Source organism: Balaenoptera musculus, chromosome 8, assembly GCF_009873245.2.
Source record: "Balaenoptera musculus isolate JJ_BM4_2016_0621 chromosome 8, mBalMus1.pri.v3, whole genome shotgun sequence".
Classification (NCBI taxonomy): domain Eukaryota; kingdom Metazoa; phylum Chordata; class Mammalia; order Artiodactyla; family Balaenopteridae; genus Balaenoptera; species Balaenoptera musculus.
In genome coordinates, this window is record NC_045792.1 from 107501096 (window position 1) to 107516779 (window position 15684).

Here is a 15684-nt window from a genome sequence, read left to right on the forward strand (position 1 = left end):
AGCTGCTTTGGTCTGCCCTGGTGGCGCAGTGGTTGAGAATCTGCCTGCCAATGCAGGGGACACGGGTTCGAGCCCTGGTCTGGGAAGATCCCACGTGCCGTGGAGCAACTCGGCCCGTGAGCCACAACTACTGAGCCTGCGCGTCTGGAGCCTGTGCTCCGCAACAAGAGAGGCCACGATAACGAGAGGCCCGCGCACCGCGATGAAGAGCGGCCCCCGCTTGCCGCAACTAGAGAAAGCCCTCACACAGAAACGAAGACCCAACACAGCCATACATACATACATACATAAAAAGAATGTAAGCAGACAAGAATAGCATTAAAAAAAATAAAAAATTAAAACAAAATTAAAACAAAAAACAGCTGCTTTCAGCACTGTGTAGAAAACTTCTGGGAGGAAAGAGGGGTCTGCAGCTCCCCTGGTCCAGGAGGAAGATGGCAGAGACAGGGCTGGGGTGGGGAGACAGTGACACCGGTGCAAAGGGATTCAGAAGGTCAAAGGGCAGGACTCGGGGGTGGATTGGCTGAGGGGCGATGGAATGCTCGGGATAACTCCTGGGTTCTGGCTCAGACAACAGAATCAGAGAAGGTTCACAGCCCAAATTGGGAACAACCCAACTGGCCATCAACCGGGGACTGGATTCAGCCTCACGATGGGCTACTACCCGGCGAAAAAAAGGAAAGAACAGACAGATGCCATGACGTGGATGAACCTCACGCCCGTGACGCCGGGTGAAAGAAGGCCACACGTCGTGTGACCTGTTCACGTGGGTGGTCCAGAAGAGGGGACTCCATGGAGACAGAACACGGTTAGTGGTTGTCGGGGCTAGAAGTGGGGTTGAGGAGGAACTGCAAACAGGCACGAGGTGGTGATGGGAAGAGTCCAGACCGAGGTGGTGATGGGAAGAGTCCAGACCGAGGTGGCCGGGCAACTCAGCAGACTTACTGAAAACCACTGGACGGGGCCCTTAAAATGCGTGAGCTTCACGGCTTGTAAATCACACCTCAGTAGAGCTGGGGTTTTTTTAATGTAACCACTGGCCAAGAGAGGGAAACCAGCAGGGCCAGCTTTGGGGTCAGAGGGAAGAAGCAAAGGGTCATGGCATCTGCTCCAGACCATGTGAGTCGAGGGGCCTCCGAGCTTTCAGAGGAGATGTCAAGGAAGAAACGAGGTCCAGGCCCCGGATGGGAGGTCGAGCTGGAGCCGTGACCGTGGTTGGGACGGTGTTGGACAGACATGGTTACAGGACCTCCCACCAGCCGGAGGGTCAGGGAGGCCTTGCAGAGCTTGGTTGCCGTGAGACGTGAGTAGAGGTGGAGGGATGAGGGAGCTGGGGAGAGATCCCCGGAAAAGGAATCCTGTGTGAATGCGAGACAAACCCAGGCAGGCGGGAGCCTGGGAGGGCCAGGCTGCAGGGGCCAGGCTCGGCCAACCTGCGCTTCCCCGGCCCGAGCCTCCCGCTCTCCATTCACCCAGTGCCTGGGTGTCCAGAGGACGTGGCAGAAGGTCCACCCAACCCACCACATTCCCTCTGGAAAGATGCGTCCTTGGCAGTCAACGACAAACCTTCCGGGAGTGGAATTCAGAGGCTGCAATTAACTCCCGGAAGGAGAGTCTCACCTCCCGAGGGGCCCAGAGTGATGGACTGAACACCTGCCCAGCCGTGTGCCCCGACGGAGATTCTCAAGGCGACGAGCCACTCCTGCACAGGCCTTCCAGAACCTTCTCTCACGATGCACGCCCACCTCCTGGTCTTTGCAGCATGAGAGGCCAGCCGTCGGGGCTGGATTCTCAGCTACTGTAGGAGGAGATGGGCTCAGAAACAGACAGGACAGGCAAAGTCCTCCTCATATTCAAAAACGAGGGAAGCCTCAGATATAGAAAGGAAATACGACGGTTGTCTGCGGCAACAGGATAAAGGAGGATTTAAAACTCTGACGGAGGAGGAGGTGAGCCCTCTGTGCTCTTGGAGTTCTGTTTTGATTCTCGGTGATGAGCAGGAGGACCAAGGCCACTTGGATCGAGCAGCCCTGACAGCCCGATTGGAGGCAAGTGATGGATCAAGGGCACTTCGGTCAGCTGCTGCGGGGGTCAGGGCGGGGGAGGCAGCAAGGCGGGGATGCAGCGGGGAGGAAGGCCGCGGCGGGGATCAGGGATGCTACGGGCCGCTGCTCTCGGGGGGAAATTCGAGGGAGAGGGGGATGGGTGGACAGAAATAAACTGTGGCTGAGGGGTCAGGACAGCAGCTGAGATGCTCTTTCCTACATGAAATAAACTCCAAGACGCAGTTATCTAATAAATGCAAGCACTGATTCAAGCAAAAAGGCATTTTCCAGAAGCCTCTGCCAGGTGGGCCAGGCTCCTGCACCTCCGTTAACTGGCTCAGACGGGTCGTGGGGACAGACACGTGGACGGACAGCTTCCCCACAGCCACTCGGTGCCAAGCCCTGGGTGGAGGTGGGCGTGGGGGGGGCAGATGCTGTACGCACCCAGGGGGATCCCGAAAGCTCGTCACTGCCCCCTTCTGTTCTCCTCTGCGCCGTCCTTGTGATGTGACGTTCAGGGAGGCTTGGAAAGGGGGCCGTGAAGGTCCTGGTGCCAGCTCTGTTCCCACTTCCCCGTTTGCTGTGCCCCCAAATAGAAATAACACAAGAGCTATATAGTCTCTATTGATTTTGGCTCGTGCCTCTTGCTAAAAAGGCCAAGTTTACTGACGGGTGCCGGAGCTCAACCCCACCGTAAGCTCCTTGTGCATCTGCGATGCCCCAGCGGGCAGAAGGAATGCCCGCCTGCCACACTCCAGAGCCCGCCCCACCTGTCATCCCCGCGTGGCCTGCGCACCCACCCACCCAGCCACCCGGGACTCTGCTCGTCGGCGTGTGCGGTGGCCCCCGGGGAGCTTTCCTGGAAGGAGGACCGGCACAGCCAGAGACTCTCCATCCAAGGTGCAACACTCCAGCCCCACTGAGATACAGAAACAGCAGTCACTCAGGAGAAGCAGGTCCAGACCCCACCTGGGGAGGTGAAACGGAGCAAGACCCTTTGGTCCTTCCCCCCCGCCCCCCATGTCCTCTGCCTGCAATTCATCTGTGAAAAAAAACGTTAGCCAAACAATAGGTTTAATCAGAGAAGTGAGAAAATGCAGAAACAAAGGAAAACAGTCAAACAAGACCAAATAATAATAGTTTAGTCATTAGGCAAAGTCAAGGACCTTTAGTTCCTCCTCAAGGGCTAGAGATAATATTCTGAGCCATGTCCTTTGAGCTATTTTAGATACAGAAACCCCACCAGGTGGAAGAAGTTAACTACATGATGACCAGACTGTAGCCATGACATAAGCTGCCACAATTCCAAGAACTGGTCTCAAGGAAATGGGAACAAACCCATCCTGGAACTGAAGATTAACTGTCCTTAAAACAATCAAGATGCCGCTGATCAAACCACTGCATGACCAATTTCAAGATGACCGTCAGAGCTGACTGTGCTGTTTCGTGCTGCGTCTATAAAAGCTCTTGCCCACTGACTGTCAGGGGTGGGGAGCTGGCCTGTGGACATCTGCCCTGTCCCACCCAGGTTGCCAGCCTCCGAAATAAAGCAGACTTTCCTTTCCACCAACCTTGCCCCTTTATCGGCTTTAGAGCAGCAAGCAGCTGGACCTCACTTTCGGTTACAGAGGGAACCTCTTCCACCTGGGGCAGAAGAGGGACCGCCACGTGAGCTTCTGGAGAAGCCGTGAGCGGGCGCTGGGCTGATGAACCAGCTCGGCAGCTCCGCGAACCCTCTGGGCAGGAGTCCAGGCCCGTCTCGAGCCCCCAGCTCCAGGACTCACCCTGGCAAGGGCCTTCAGGCGGGAACAACACCACTCTGTCCTGAGTGCTCATACCCGCGGGATTGCTAGTCTCAGGCTCCAGGGCCTTTGTGTGTGTTGGACGAAGTGAAGAGAAGAGAGGTGGTCCTCAGAAGGTTCTGGAAACAATTATGCTCCTGGGAGTAGAGACCAAACCCCTGGGAGGATCTTCCTTTCAGGAAGAATTTTGGTAATTCTGGGCCTGCAGAACAGGTGTTTCTCCGTCAGCAACCCCCGACAGGTCCCCAAAGCCTGTGGCCTGAGGACAGAGTACCTTCTGGGCCACTCGCCGTCAGTCGGCCTGTGACAACCTTCCCTGACGTCCCACACCCTGGCCTGGCCGCCCTTGGAGCCTCCCAGCAGCCAGGCTGGCAGACGGCCTCTCTCCCTGTTGTGATGATAAGTGTCCCCTGGGGTGGACTGTCCAGACAGACAGGCTTTGAGCAGGGACAGCCATTGAGGTCACAGACATTTATGAGCCCAGCCTGCGAGGCTCACTTCACACCTGCAGGGGGGCCGGGCCCCGGCCTCGGAGACCTTCAGTACCGGCCCCGGGCACACGGGCAACCCACCTGGGGCGACGGGTGGGGAAGGCACACGTCATCCCCCCTTCCTCCACCTTCCCATTTGCATCTTAGGTCTGGGGTCTGAAATCTGAGGGGAGTGCTTCTCCAGTCCCCCAAACTCCTCCAGCATCGATAAGCAGTAACAGAATTCAGGGGCTCAAAGGGTTAAACCCTGCAGCGTGAGGACAGGTCCATGCCGGGGTGGCGGGGGTCACCCAGGTCCCCACCAGGGAGGGTCTTTGGATGAGCAGTGCAGCACCCAGGGGCCGAGAAGAGGTGAAGCCAGGTCCAACCCAGTGACCCCAAATAATGAAAGCCACCCCCAAAAGCACCCAAAGTGGAAAATGGGCACAACTAAGGCCAGAAACATCCTTCTCGTACACCTCAGAGAAACTGAATCCTCCAGGGGAAAACTCCCAACCTTCATTCCTGGAAGTGGTACTGGCAGGGACAAAAATCCAGACATTTTGCATCAGTATACTCAAATCTGGACAGACGTGAATACGGGGCCCTTCTCTCTTCCCTCCTCTGACTGGGCAAGGGTTGGGGAGACAAAAGGCGACGCTCCCCCCCGGAAGGGATGCTTGCTAACTGGGGGTGCTCCGAGGGCTGGGGGTGTCCATGCACAAGAACGGGACAGCTCCCTGCACCAGAAAAATCTCAAAAGAAAGAGCCTGGACCTCCTAAAAAGACTCAACACTCCCCACCCCTGGGCCTTTGTGTCTAAAAGAGCCAAGAGACAAACCCCCGAGTCTGACTCACTCTCGTGACCACAACAAAGAAGAGCAAGTCACTGAAGAACCACAGGAACAGGTCGGGAGAAACAGTAAAGAAATAACAGAGATGTTACGGGGAAAGAAACGGCGGAAAGGAAGAAGGACAGCATGCAAAAATCAGACACCTGGTTCATCTGTTCTGGATGAAAATACACCCTGATTAGGAAGAAGAAAGATCTCAGTACTTCATGCTAAGAAGGAAAATAATAAGCCGTGAAACCAACTCTACAAACAAATAACTCAAAAGAATAATCTTCAAAAATAGCGAGCACAGGGCTATGAAAACAAATGGAAAGGCAAAATAACAAGATGGTGATAAATCAGAAGGCACAGAACAGAATGGATGCACCTGAAAATACTGTAAAGAAAGAACAAACAGGGAAAACGCCAGGTGATCAAAGCAATTAGAGAAAAGATGACAGAACCAGAGAAGGAAAAGCCCAGGTGGATGTCACCTGCGGGCGATGGCCCAGGACTCCCGGGATCAAGGTGGCTTCAAAGAGCATCCCGCCCGCCAGTGACGAGACCAGTGGGCCGTTCACTGAGGAAGCGCTGCCCCCAGGACCTCTTCCTGAAAAAACCCTGGACAGTCAACTCCGCCCGCTTAAGAGGTGGAATGAAATAAAGAGCTGTGACGAGAAGGCCCCTGTCCACCCAGCAACGAGCAGTGACCCTGGAAGAGGGCCTGAGAGATGCCGGGGCTCTGAGGGTTGCAGCAGGATGCGTGTTATGCGGGGTGGATGGTGACCACGCCCAGAGAGCTCTACACCAACGAGAATCGGGGGGTGGGGAGGAGAGGCCGCGCGTGTACACGTGCGCATGGGTGTGTGTGCATGTGTGTGCACGTGCACACAGCTGCTTGTTCTCCACACACCGCGACCTCTTCCTTCCCAGGTTCAGAGCTAAACTACACTCCTCAGCCTCCTCTGTGGTCAGGAGCGTGCAGTCAGGTGCTTGGAGTCAGGTGCACAGATCAGGAGCAGCCTGCAGAGGATGTGAGGGAAGGTGGCAGGAGAGACGTGGTCCATGAGTTATCTCTTTTCCCTGCCTCCTCCTCTGAGCAGATACAGGAGACCCGGGGGGAGGACTCCAGAGGCCAGGGCACGTCCCCACTACCCGGCTGGAGGAGTCTGAATTCCTGAATGGCTGCCCAGATCGGAACTGCCACCGCCACCTCTTCATTCCCGCCGATCCCCAGTGGACCGAGACATAAAGCATCTGTGGGTCAAGTGCCTGAGATGTGGAGGTCTGTTTATCACAGCAATCAGCTTAATCCACCCCAAACAATACGAGGAGAGAACACTAAGTTCCTTACGGCAATAAAAAAGGAGGCAAAAAGCTGTAATCAAAAATGTGTCATTTTGTAATCAAAAATGACAACAAATAAAGATTTCAGCCTTCCAGTGTTTTGTAACTGCTTCTTTCAAGTTTACAGATTCATTTGGAAACAGTCTCCCTTATGGCAAAAAAAAAAAAAACACAAAAAACTAAAGTTCAGCATTTCCTTCACTGACTTTTTCTCCTTTTATATTCAAATGAAATCATCATAATGATGCTGATTTATTAACAGCATGTGTACTTTGAGCCTTACCCACGTATTTCTATCTGTACACGGCCACCTGTTACCTGTAACCCTTTGGAGAGACACGTCTGAAATGTTCATTAAATGTTACTGACAACCACTTCTGGCACTGGCATCTGTGCTTTTCCATATGACAAAGTTTTTATAATAATCTTGTAACTTTTATAAGAGGTGTTAAGTGACAAGGAAGAAAGAAGAGCTGGGACTTCCCTGGCAGTCCAGTGGTTGGGACCTTCCAATGCAGGGGGATGCGGGTTCGATCCCTGGTCAGGGAGCTAGGATCCCACATGCCTCTGGGCCAAAAAACCAAAACATAGAACACAAGCAATACTGTAACAAATTCAATAAAGACTTTTAAAAAAATAGTCCACATCAAAAAAAATAAAAATAAAAATCTTAAAAAAAAAAAAGGAAGAGCTGAATGCCAGGACTGCCACATTGCTGGATTCATTCTGGGGTTCAGGTCGCCCTGAGCTCTCCCTAGAAGGTGGGGCCGTCTGACCTCACTCTTAGATGACCGGTGTCAGCAGCACAGCACCCTCGGCCCACGTGGGGCCCCTCCCCTGAGAGCAGGGCCAGGGGAGACCACGAGCAGAGGTCTCCTGGGAGAGCAGAGACCCAGCCCCCAAGGCACCAAACCTACTCATTAGACCCCAGGGGCACCAGGAGATGAGGTCCCGGGTCAGAGGCCAAGTGATGCACCTGCACCAAATGGCCAGGTGGTGGCACAGTGCCCCAGTCCCTCTGATCCCAAGCACGGCCCCTTCCCCATCAGGGCCTTCAAGTACAAAGGCTGGACGTGGCACACCCGACCCCCCCCATCCAGAGCGCCCCAGAGGCTGTCTACATCCGAGAGACAAGAATTCCCAGCCAGAGGCGCCCACTCAGCCTGACTGTGGGTCTGCGATCTGCCGGCCTCCAGAAAGCCCCTCCTGGGTTCCCCGACCCATCCCAGCCTCCCCGTTGGCCCAGACGCCGCACCCACTAGCCAGACCCTGGACAGTGTCCTCGGGGGGTTCAAGTCCAGCCCAGCCCAATGGGTCCCCCACCACACTGTACCCCACTGCCAGGTGCCCCCCTCCAGGCTTCTGCGTGTGTCACCTGCCATGCCCGCGCCAGAGGGAAACCCTTCTCCATCTTCCGAGGCCCCGCTGGAATGGAACCACGGCCGGGAAGACCCCTCTCCTGCACCCCCAGGTACCTCACGCACGTTCACCCCAGAACGATGGTCTTCCTCGTGGGCGATGCAGCAAACAGCATCGGGCCTGGGCCTCCAGGGACAGCTAGGAGGTGCCATCAGGCAGTGCGGGGAAGGGCACACCAGACACAGCTGGCACGCCCCAGGAAGTGGGGGGCACAGAGCGGCAGGGGAAGAGGCAGGGCCCTCCTGGGTGCTGGCAGCCTGCCTGCTAAGGCGCCCACTGTGCGCGTTGCCGCTGCAAGGCTGGTCTCTGTGTCTCCGAGGCTCGGCCTCCGTCCCCGCACGCAGCAGGTGCCGCTGGCAGTGCACAAAGAGGACGGAGGGGGAGGTGGTCGGGACCACCAGGAGGGGGCGGGCGGGGCGGGAGGCTCGGTGGGGAGGGGGCAGGAGCCCAAAGCGTGGGCCACAGGGACCGGCCGGGCAGAGGGGACCAGGGGCATCTGGAGTTCCGGTCACGCCTGCCGCTGACCCGGGCGCAGGCTCACCGTCTGCTGTAGGTCCTCGATAACGATGCGCAGCACCAGCGTGTTGCCCTGGCTCTCCTCCGCCCTGGCGCCACCCGGCTTCTCCGCTGTGGCCCGGATGGTGTCGTAGATGGTCTCTTCCTTGGAGCTGTCCGAGTCCGATTCCTCCGAAGAGTCGGAGAAGCTCCGGGCCATCTCGTCCTCGCTGGACGTCGGGCTGCGCGGCATGGCTGCTTGTGTCTACACGGAGGGGGAGAAGGAAAACAAACTCTGGGGGAAACTGAAGAAAGAACCCGGGGGCGTCTGAGTGAGGCAGGCTCCCACGTCTGTGGGCATGATCACAGGCAGGGTGACCCGTGTCCGGCGCTCGAGCCAGGAGGCCGCCAGGACCCAGTGGGGACCCCGTGAGCTCTGTCTGCCCCGGTGCTTGGAAACCCAGCATTTAAAAGGAGCCCTAACTCGCCGTGGCCATGACCACAGCTTACGGGGATTAACCAAAGGGGCAATGGGGCAGTTTGAAACGTTCCGAGGTAAGAGAAAAGGCTCCCTTTGTTTTTCTCGGAGGACAGAGCAGCAGGAAAGGAGGAAATGCAGGCTTCAGGTCAGAAGGGTACTGAGCTCCTGCTATAATAACCCTCTCTGCTTCAAACACAGCAATGATAGGTATCGTGTAAAAATAGGCCCAGCGTGCAGGGCCCGGCTCAGAAATGAGATAATCTCCAGGCCCAGGAGTGCAGCAGAACCCAAAGTCGTGGGCAGGCTGATGGGGGAGGCTCGGGGGTCCCCAAGAGCCCGTGGAGGCTGGGAGGGCAGCTTCCTTACCGTCAAGCGCAATGAAAGTTCAAAGTTCCCCATCAAGGACCCAGGTCAGGAGGCCAACTGCCACCTTGGACCACGGATGTTAGCAAGACAGAACTGGGGAGCAGGCAGCCCACGGGGACACCCCCAGCTCTATGGGCAGGGGTCCCAAAAGGTTTGGATAAAAGCCGGTGCGACCCGGGGGTGCTGGTGGGGAACGAACGTGCCAAACCAGCAGTTGCACTTCTGCGTGACTCTGTAAAGGAGGTCAAAGGTCAAGGTCATGTGCACAGGAAAGATGTCCAAGACTGTTCCCTGCAAAACCAGGGTGTCCTGGGCGACCCGGCTCACAGGCCACCCTAATCGTTTGGGGTCTGCCTGACCAAGGCGTGGTCTCTTCTTCCCACCGACTGCACAGCTGTGAGCAGGCCTGAACCCCAGCTACACACGCAAGACCCCAAATGTAATCCTGAGACAGGAAATCGGTCTGTAGGACCATTCAGACATGGTGTCCTTGTTCACAAAGGTCGGAAAGATGCAGACTTGTCTACTGACAGTGAGTGTGATGTGAGTGACGCGGCAGAGGCACCGATGGGAAACACAAAGTCCTAAAGTCGGGAGGGGCGGAAAGGGGTTCACAGGGCCTGTGAGGCCACTTGTAACGTACGGTTCCAGCCAACAGGACAGAATGCCAAACTTCGCCAAACCTGGGGACACAGACGTTTGCTACATCATTCTCTGTGCTTTCCTTTCACTGTGTTGGAAATATTTCACAGCAGAAGGAGGGGATGGGGGAGGGAGGGAGGAGGGAGAAAAGCAGGAGGGAGGGAGGAGGGTGGGGGAGAAGGGAGGAACATGGTCACCTGCCCGTCTGCCTCAGGTGCTGGGGTGCACGGCTCCTGCACTGTTTCATTTTGGGGGGAGCCTCAGAGAAGTCCCAGGCAGGACAAAGCTCGGCCAGTGCCAACTCAGCGTCCAGTTTGGGAAGGCTGATGCCCACCATTTATTTCCAGAGTTCGCTGAAGGACAGCGAACGCCCCGGGAAGTGTTTCTCTGTTCGTCCACCAGGTCCCTGGACATTTGCAGCAACTGACCAGACGCACAAAGCCCAGCAAAGTGCAGGAGCCACTTTAGAAACGCACCCTCACCCAGGGAAAGGCAAGACCATGACTAGGTCAGGGGCTCCCTTACAGCCAAGAGGATCTGGACCATCCTTGGGCAAGGGGCCAGGATAGTGTGGCCCACAGATGCTGTTCTGTTTGGCCTGCAGAGGGTTTAGAATGTGTCCTAACCCGGAGGTTTCACATGAAAACACAGATTTCTGGCTCACTGTGACCATCGGGAGAATCTGGCATTGCTAGGGGTGGCCACACAGCACTTGGGGCAGGAGCAAGCTGCGGCGACCTCCCTGGCCAGCCTGCCTTCCTCCCCGGGTCCTCCCGGAACCAAGAGGCTCCATGCTGTCAGATCTCACTCCTGCCCAGCTCTCTCCCTGGTGCACGCGCCGTGAGTCTGAGCACCTGACGACTGACCCACCCCAGCCCCAGGCTGGCCTCCTCCTCTGTCTTCCGCCTTCAGACCACCCGTGAGGGGTCCCCGGCTAAACATCTCAAACAGCAGACCATCCAAATCACCCAGGAAGATTTGACTTCTTAAATTAAAATTTCCAAAGTTCACCCCAGTGTCATTATTGTGCATTAAAATTTCAGGGCACTTGGGGATTCCTGTGTTCACTGCCAAATGCCTTTGTCATTTCAGCTTAATGTTGTCCCAGCCATACAAGTGCAAAATGTGGTGAGGGCAGAGAGGGCTGTGGCCAAGGGCAGGGTCTGGATACTTCCGGTTCTACCCTAGGAAGGTCCCAGACAGCCTGGCTGCAAATTCTACTAACACGTTCACTCCCGCATTCGCTCGTTCACCATTTACACAGGAAAAAAATAAGTGCCTGGCATAATTACGTGCTACATATACGCTATATAATATATAATACAGTTACAGTTATAATATAGAAATAATTGTATAGTATTATATTACATATAATTATATGTATGTAATTATCATAATATATTATAATGTAATATAAATGTAAATTGTGTATTATACAGTTGGGTATACATAATTATTTCCAACTAGGTTTCCAGGTTTCAATGAAGCGTATCCTCTAGAACAGGGGTTCTTCATCCTGGCTGCACAGGGAAGTTACCTGGGATCTTTTTAAAAAAAAAAAACAGTGGTGCCAGAAGGTCTGATTCAATTGGTCTGGGTGAGGCCCCAATATCGACATTATGTTTAGACGCCCTCCAGCTGAATGCAATGAGAGTCAGAGCTGCGGGTCGCCTGGAGCCGAGTCCGTGCCTGTAACTGTGAAGCACTAGGCATCAGCACAGAGAGACACACAGGGATGAGCCCAGGCTTCTCCTGGGGGGCGAGGGGCCATGTCAGTGGTGGATGGGACGGGCGCGGGTGTCGGGTCTGGTCACTCCGGGGTTTGGTGGCTTCTTTCTGTCCTGATGGGTGGAAGTCAGTGCAGAGTAGCTTCTGCCCCAGTAAGAACTGCTTCTTCCCATCCTGACCCCGTGTCTGTGCTGCTTCAGAACCCAGCAGGGACCAGCAGAAAACAGGCAGAGAGATAATGGGACAGGACATCACATCACAGGTGGGGATTCAGTCAGGTGGGGACCACGGTCAGGTCCGTGGGAAGCCAGGCACGGGCAGGGGCAGAAGTGTCTGCTGGTGGGGTAGGGGTTAGGGTTGGAGGTAGGGTTAGGGTTGGAGGTGGGGTTAGGGTGAGGGTCTCTGGGGCAGCATTCCCATGCAGGATGAGCTGAGACCCCAGAAAGCTCATCGTCTTCAGGCAGTGTCGGCCTCAGTGCCAGCTTTCGAGAATCGGGCACGTGGAGAGCCCGGTCAGAGCAGACACGGCACCTGCCCATCCCTGCCAGGCCCTGGTGTGCCCCCCCTCAAGTGCATTCCAGATCCGGCTTCCAGAAACAGCTACCGTGGCTTGAAATTTTTTAAAATTAATTGTGCCCCGATCATTCACTTCCACCATGTCCATTTTCTCTAAAGCCCTCGGACGTGCTTTCCGTCTCATCCTCTTGCTAATGCAGCATTTCCATCCATCCCCACTGTCCCTCCATCATCTGGGGCACAGGGGACACTCGCTGAACCCTGGGCAGGAGTGGGGGGCAGCAGGCCTTGGGGAGGTGCCGGTTCCGGCGGCGGCTCAGAGCGCAGCCGCGTGCTGAGTCTGCAGGCGTCAGCCGCCTTTACACTCCAGCCACTGCCGCTGGGCAGGACTGTGAACGGCCCACATTTCCAGATCCGCAGGTGGTTCTGAGACAGGTCAGATGAGAGGAAAAAACCTGGAATGTCCAAATGTCGGAAATCCGTTGTTTTTCCAGGGTGACGTTGCAGCTGCAGACCCCATGCTGGTGATCCATCGTGGACACGCAGGCCTAAACGGTCAAGTGTGCCTGACCCCAGGGTCTTCTTTCCAGAAAAGCGAAAGCGGCGATGGTGGTGGTTTGAGGATGTTTGCGCCGGGCTACACTCAAATCGGCTCTGGGAACAGAACTGACAGCGCCAAGGGGAAGGGATCCCGCGTCCCCAGCTTCCCCCCCACCCCGGCCACAGACATCGTTTGGCCACGAGGACCCCACCGTGGCCCTCACATCGGCTTAGGGGTGACTGTCACACAGGGACGTGTCTGCCACCAACACCCACTGGACAGGTCTGAAAGGGAAAAGGCAGCACCGGCACCTGCTTCCTTCCGGGATGTCCTAGGAGTTCAGGCCAAAAGCCCCAGCAGGAAGGTCTTGACCTTAATAACGGGCTTGGGTAACATGGTCACCTGATCCATGGGAAAAGCAAACACCTGGGAAAACACTTAATTATTAACTGTGGGTTATTAACTGTGGGTGGGATCGCAGGTGACACAGAGGGCGCAGGGGGACATTTACATTTTGGATAAACAACGATACGCTTTATCCTAAGTACTTCCTAAATAGCACATGGGGCGTACTCACACTAAACCGTCATCCACCTGAAATTCACACAGAACTGGGCACCCTGCATCTCATCTGGCAATGCCGTGGGAGACGGAGGGGCTTCTCTAACCCCATCATCATGCGGGGCGGGGGAGGTTCCGAAGAGAGGAACCGAAAGACCAAAACTCAGTCTGAATACCAGCTCCCCCAGGAAAAGTCAGCGCCGGGACACGGGAGGGAAGGTTACTCACCACCCACGGGCAGGTGTTTCTAGTATAACTGACCTCTCGGGGAAAATACCAAGCTCTACAGACACAAGTCGATAAAGTTCAATGTCTCTTAGAATGTGTTTGTTTCATTGGCCCTGCTGGGTACCTATTAATAAGGGAAAAAGAAAATAACGGTGGTAAAAGCGATTTTAACAAAGACTCCATGTTCTGCTGCCGAAGTGTTCCAGGAAAGCATGCAATCGTTCCAAAAAAACATAAAATCTTAAACTGTCTCATGAGTCCCCTAACACCGGTGAGGAACAGGCAGCTAGGTTTTCCTCTTGGCTCCTTCCAGACACAGAGAAAATATGAAACCTGACCTGGGACAGAAGACAAGTTTGTTTTTGGTAGTAAAGACAAACCAAAAACCCCATGGCCGAGGCTGACTTTATCAAGGTCAAAGTTGCAAGAATCATCTATATGAAGATCACCTTTAAAATGGAGAGGGTCCGTCGGCTCTGGTTTATTTCGTGTGTGTGTGTGTATGATTTTCTTGCAAAAAAGAGGTTTTTATTCAACTGGAATCTCAAAGACACCCGACACATTTAACACACTGGAAGCAAGATTTTGTGACTATTCATTTATTTTGCACATTCGAATGTATAAAACTGTCTTATCCTCAAAGCAGTGAGACCACCCCTTCCCTGAAGGGCTGCATTGGCACTTTGTACAGACACGGGAACTCGGGTCAAGGTCACAGCCAAAGATTGGCAGCAGCTGCCACCAGAACTGGTATGTCTGGAACTGGATTAGGGAGGAGCCCGGGTTCTATCGCACTGTTTTGACAGTTGCTAACAGATGACGGTCAACGCAGGCTGAGAGCGAGTCAGGGTGTGGAAGTAGGTGGGTTTCGGGGAGGAGGGGGCGTGGAGCAGGAGAGCAGCCTGGGAAGGTGGAGAAAAAAGCATGCCTTGTGTCTCGGTGTTTATTTAATCCGTGTTACTTTTCCCCGCACCCATACAACACATCCACTGAGGAGGGACCGGGAGGCCCTGGGGCACTGGTCAGGGGGATGGGCTGCCCTGGAAGTTGCTGCAACACCAGCCCGCCAGTAACTGAATCAGAATCTGGTAGGGGTGGTCTAGGGTTCAGACCACAACCCAGAGTACAGGGAGACACCAGGATTCAGGTCAAGCACCACCTCCCTCTTCCAAGGACCCCTGCCTGGAAGTCGCCCCCCTCTACTACCCCCAGCACAGTGACCGCAGCTGCAGCCCACCTGGCGCCACATGGCGGCCACCCCATCTGTTAGGGTCACATCCTCTACCACGCCGCAGGGCCGGGGGTGGTGTAAATGCAGACCCCGGCCACCAGCGTGGCGTTAGCCCCTGTGTCTCCCCATCAAATTCACATGTTGGAGTCCTGATCCCCAGTACCCCAGAATGTGGCTGTATTTGGAGTTGGGTCTTTCAGGAAGTGATTATGGTGAAATGAGGTCACTAGGGTGGGGCCCTAATCCCACAGGACTGGTGTCCTTATAAGAAGAGGAGGTCAGGACACAGACACACACAGAGGGATGATCTATATGCCGAGGAGAGGGGCCTCAAGAGGACCCAGCCCTGTGCACACCTGGATCTTGGATTCCAGCCTCCAGGACTGGGGACAGTGAACGTCTGTGTGTAAGCCGCCTGGGCTGTGGGACTTGGCTATGGCGGCCCCAGGAAACTCATACGGGGGTGAGACCCTCCTGATGTTCTCCTTAAATGGGTGCATGAACCACATTTATGACCAGAATCGCCATCTAGCCAGGTTTTCTTGGCATCTCCGTAACCACTGTCTAAAATAAACTCTCCATTTCCATCCCATCTTGCAACTTCGGAGGAACTCAGAGGACGAGGTCTGTCCTCTCTTCCCACGACTTGTCGGTACCATCATTTCCCCCTGAGTCCCTCTCCTGAGTTTCCCGAGTCTTTCCTTCAAGCCTGGCTCACCCCAGCCCAGGTTAGACCCGACTCCCAAAACTATACAGACTCTCCTCCCCTCTCCTCGCTCTCTACCGGGAATACCCGTTGTCCATACCTCCTTGTTAACCTCCAATGATTCCCAGCTAGTGTTCTGAGAACCATTCCATCACATACACTCCAATCCACCCCTGGTCAAAGAAGTTTGGGAAACATAACTAGATTAAACAAAAATGCACCAATCACTTTACTGCAGAATTTATCAGAGTGGTCGTCTCAGAGAGTGGCAAA

General features: G+C 55.0%; 1 protein-coding gene across 5 annotated transcripts in view; it reads right to left on the reverse strand.

Annotated features, from left to right (window-relative positions):
• Window positions 1-15684, reverse strand: part of SHANK2 (SH3 and multiple ankyrin repeat domains 2) — a 552800-nt gene that overhangs the window by 451815 nt on the left and 85301 nt on the right. For all 5 annotated transcript variants that reach the window (XM_036861478.1, XM_036861481.1, XM_036861480.1 and 2 more), the window contains exon 3: window positions 8458-8676. In XM_036861478.1, the coding sequence (XP_036717373.1) occupies window positions 8458-8664 (207 nt within the window). In that variant the 5' untranslated portion in view covers window positions 8665-8676. The remainder of the gene's footprint in view (window positions 1-8457; window positions 8677-15684) is intronic.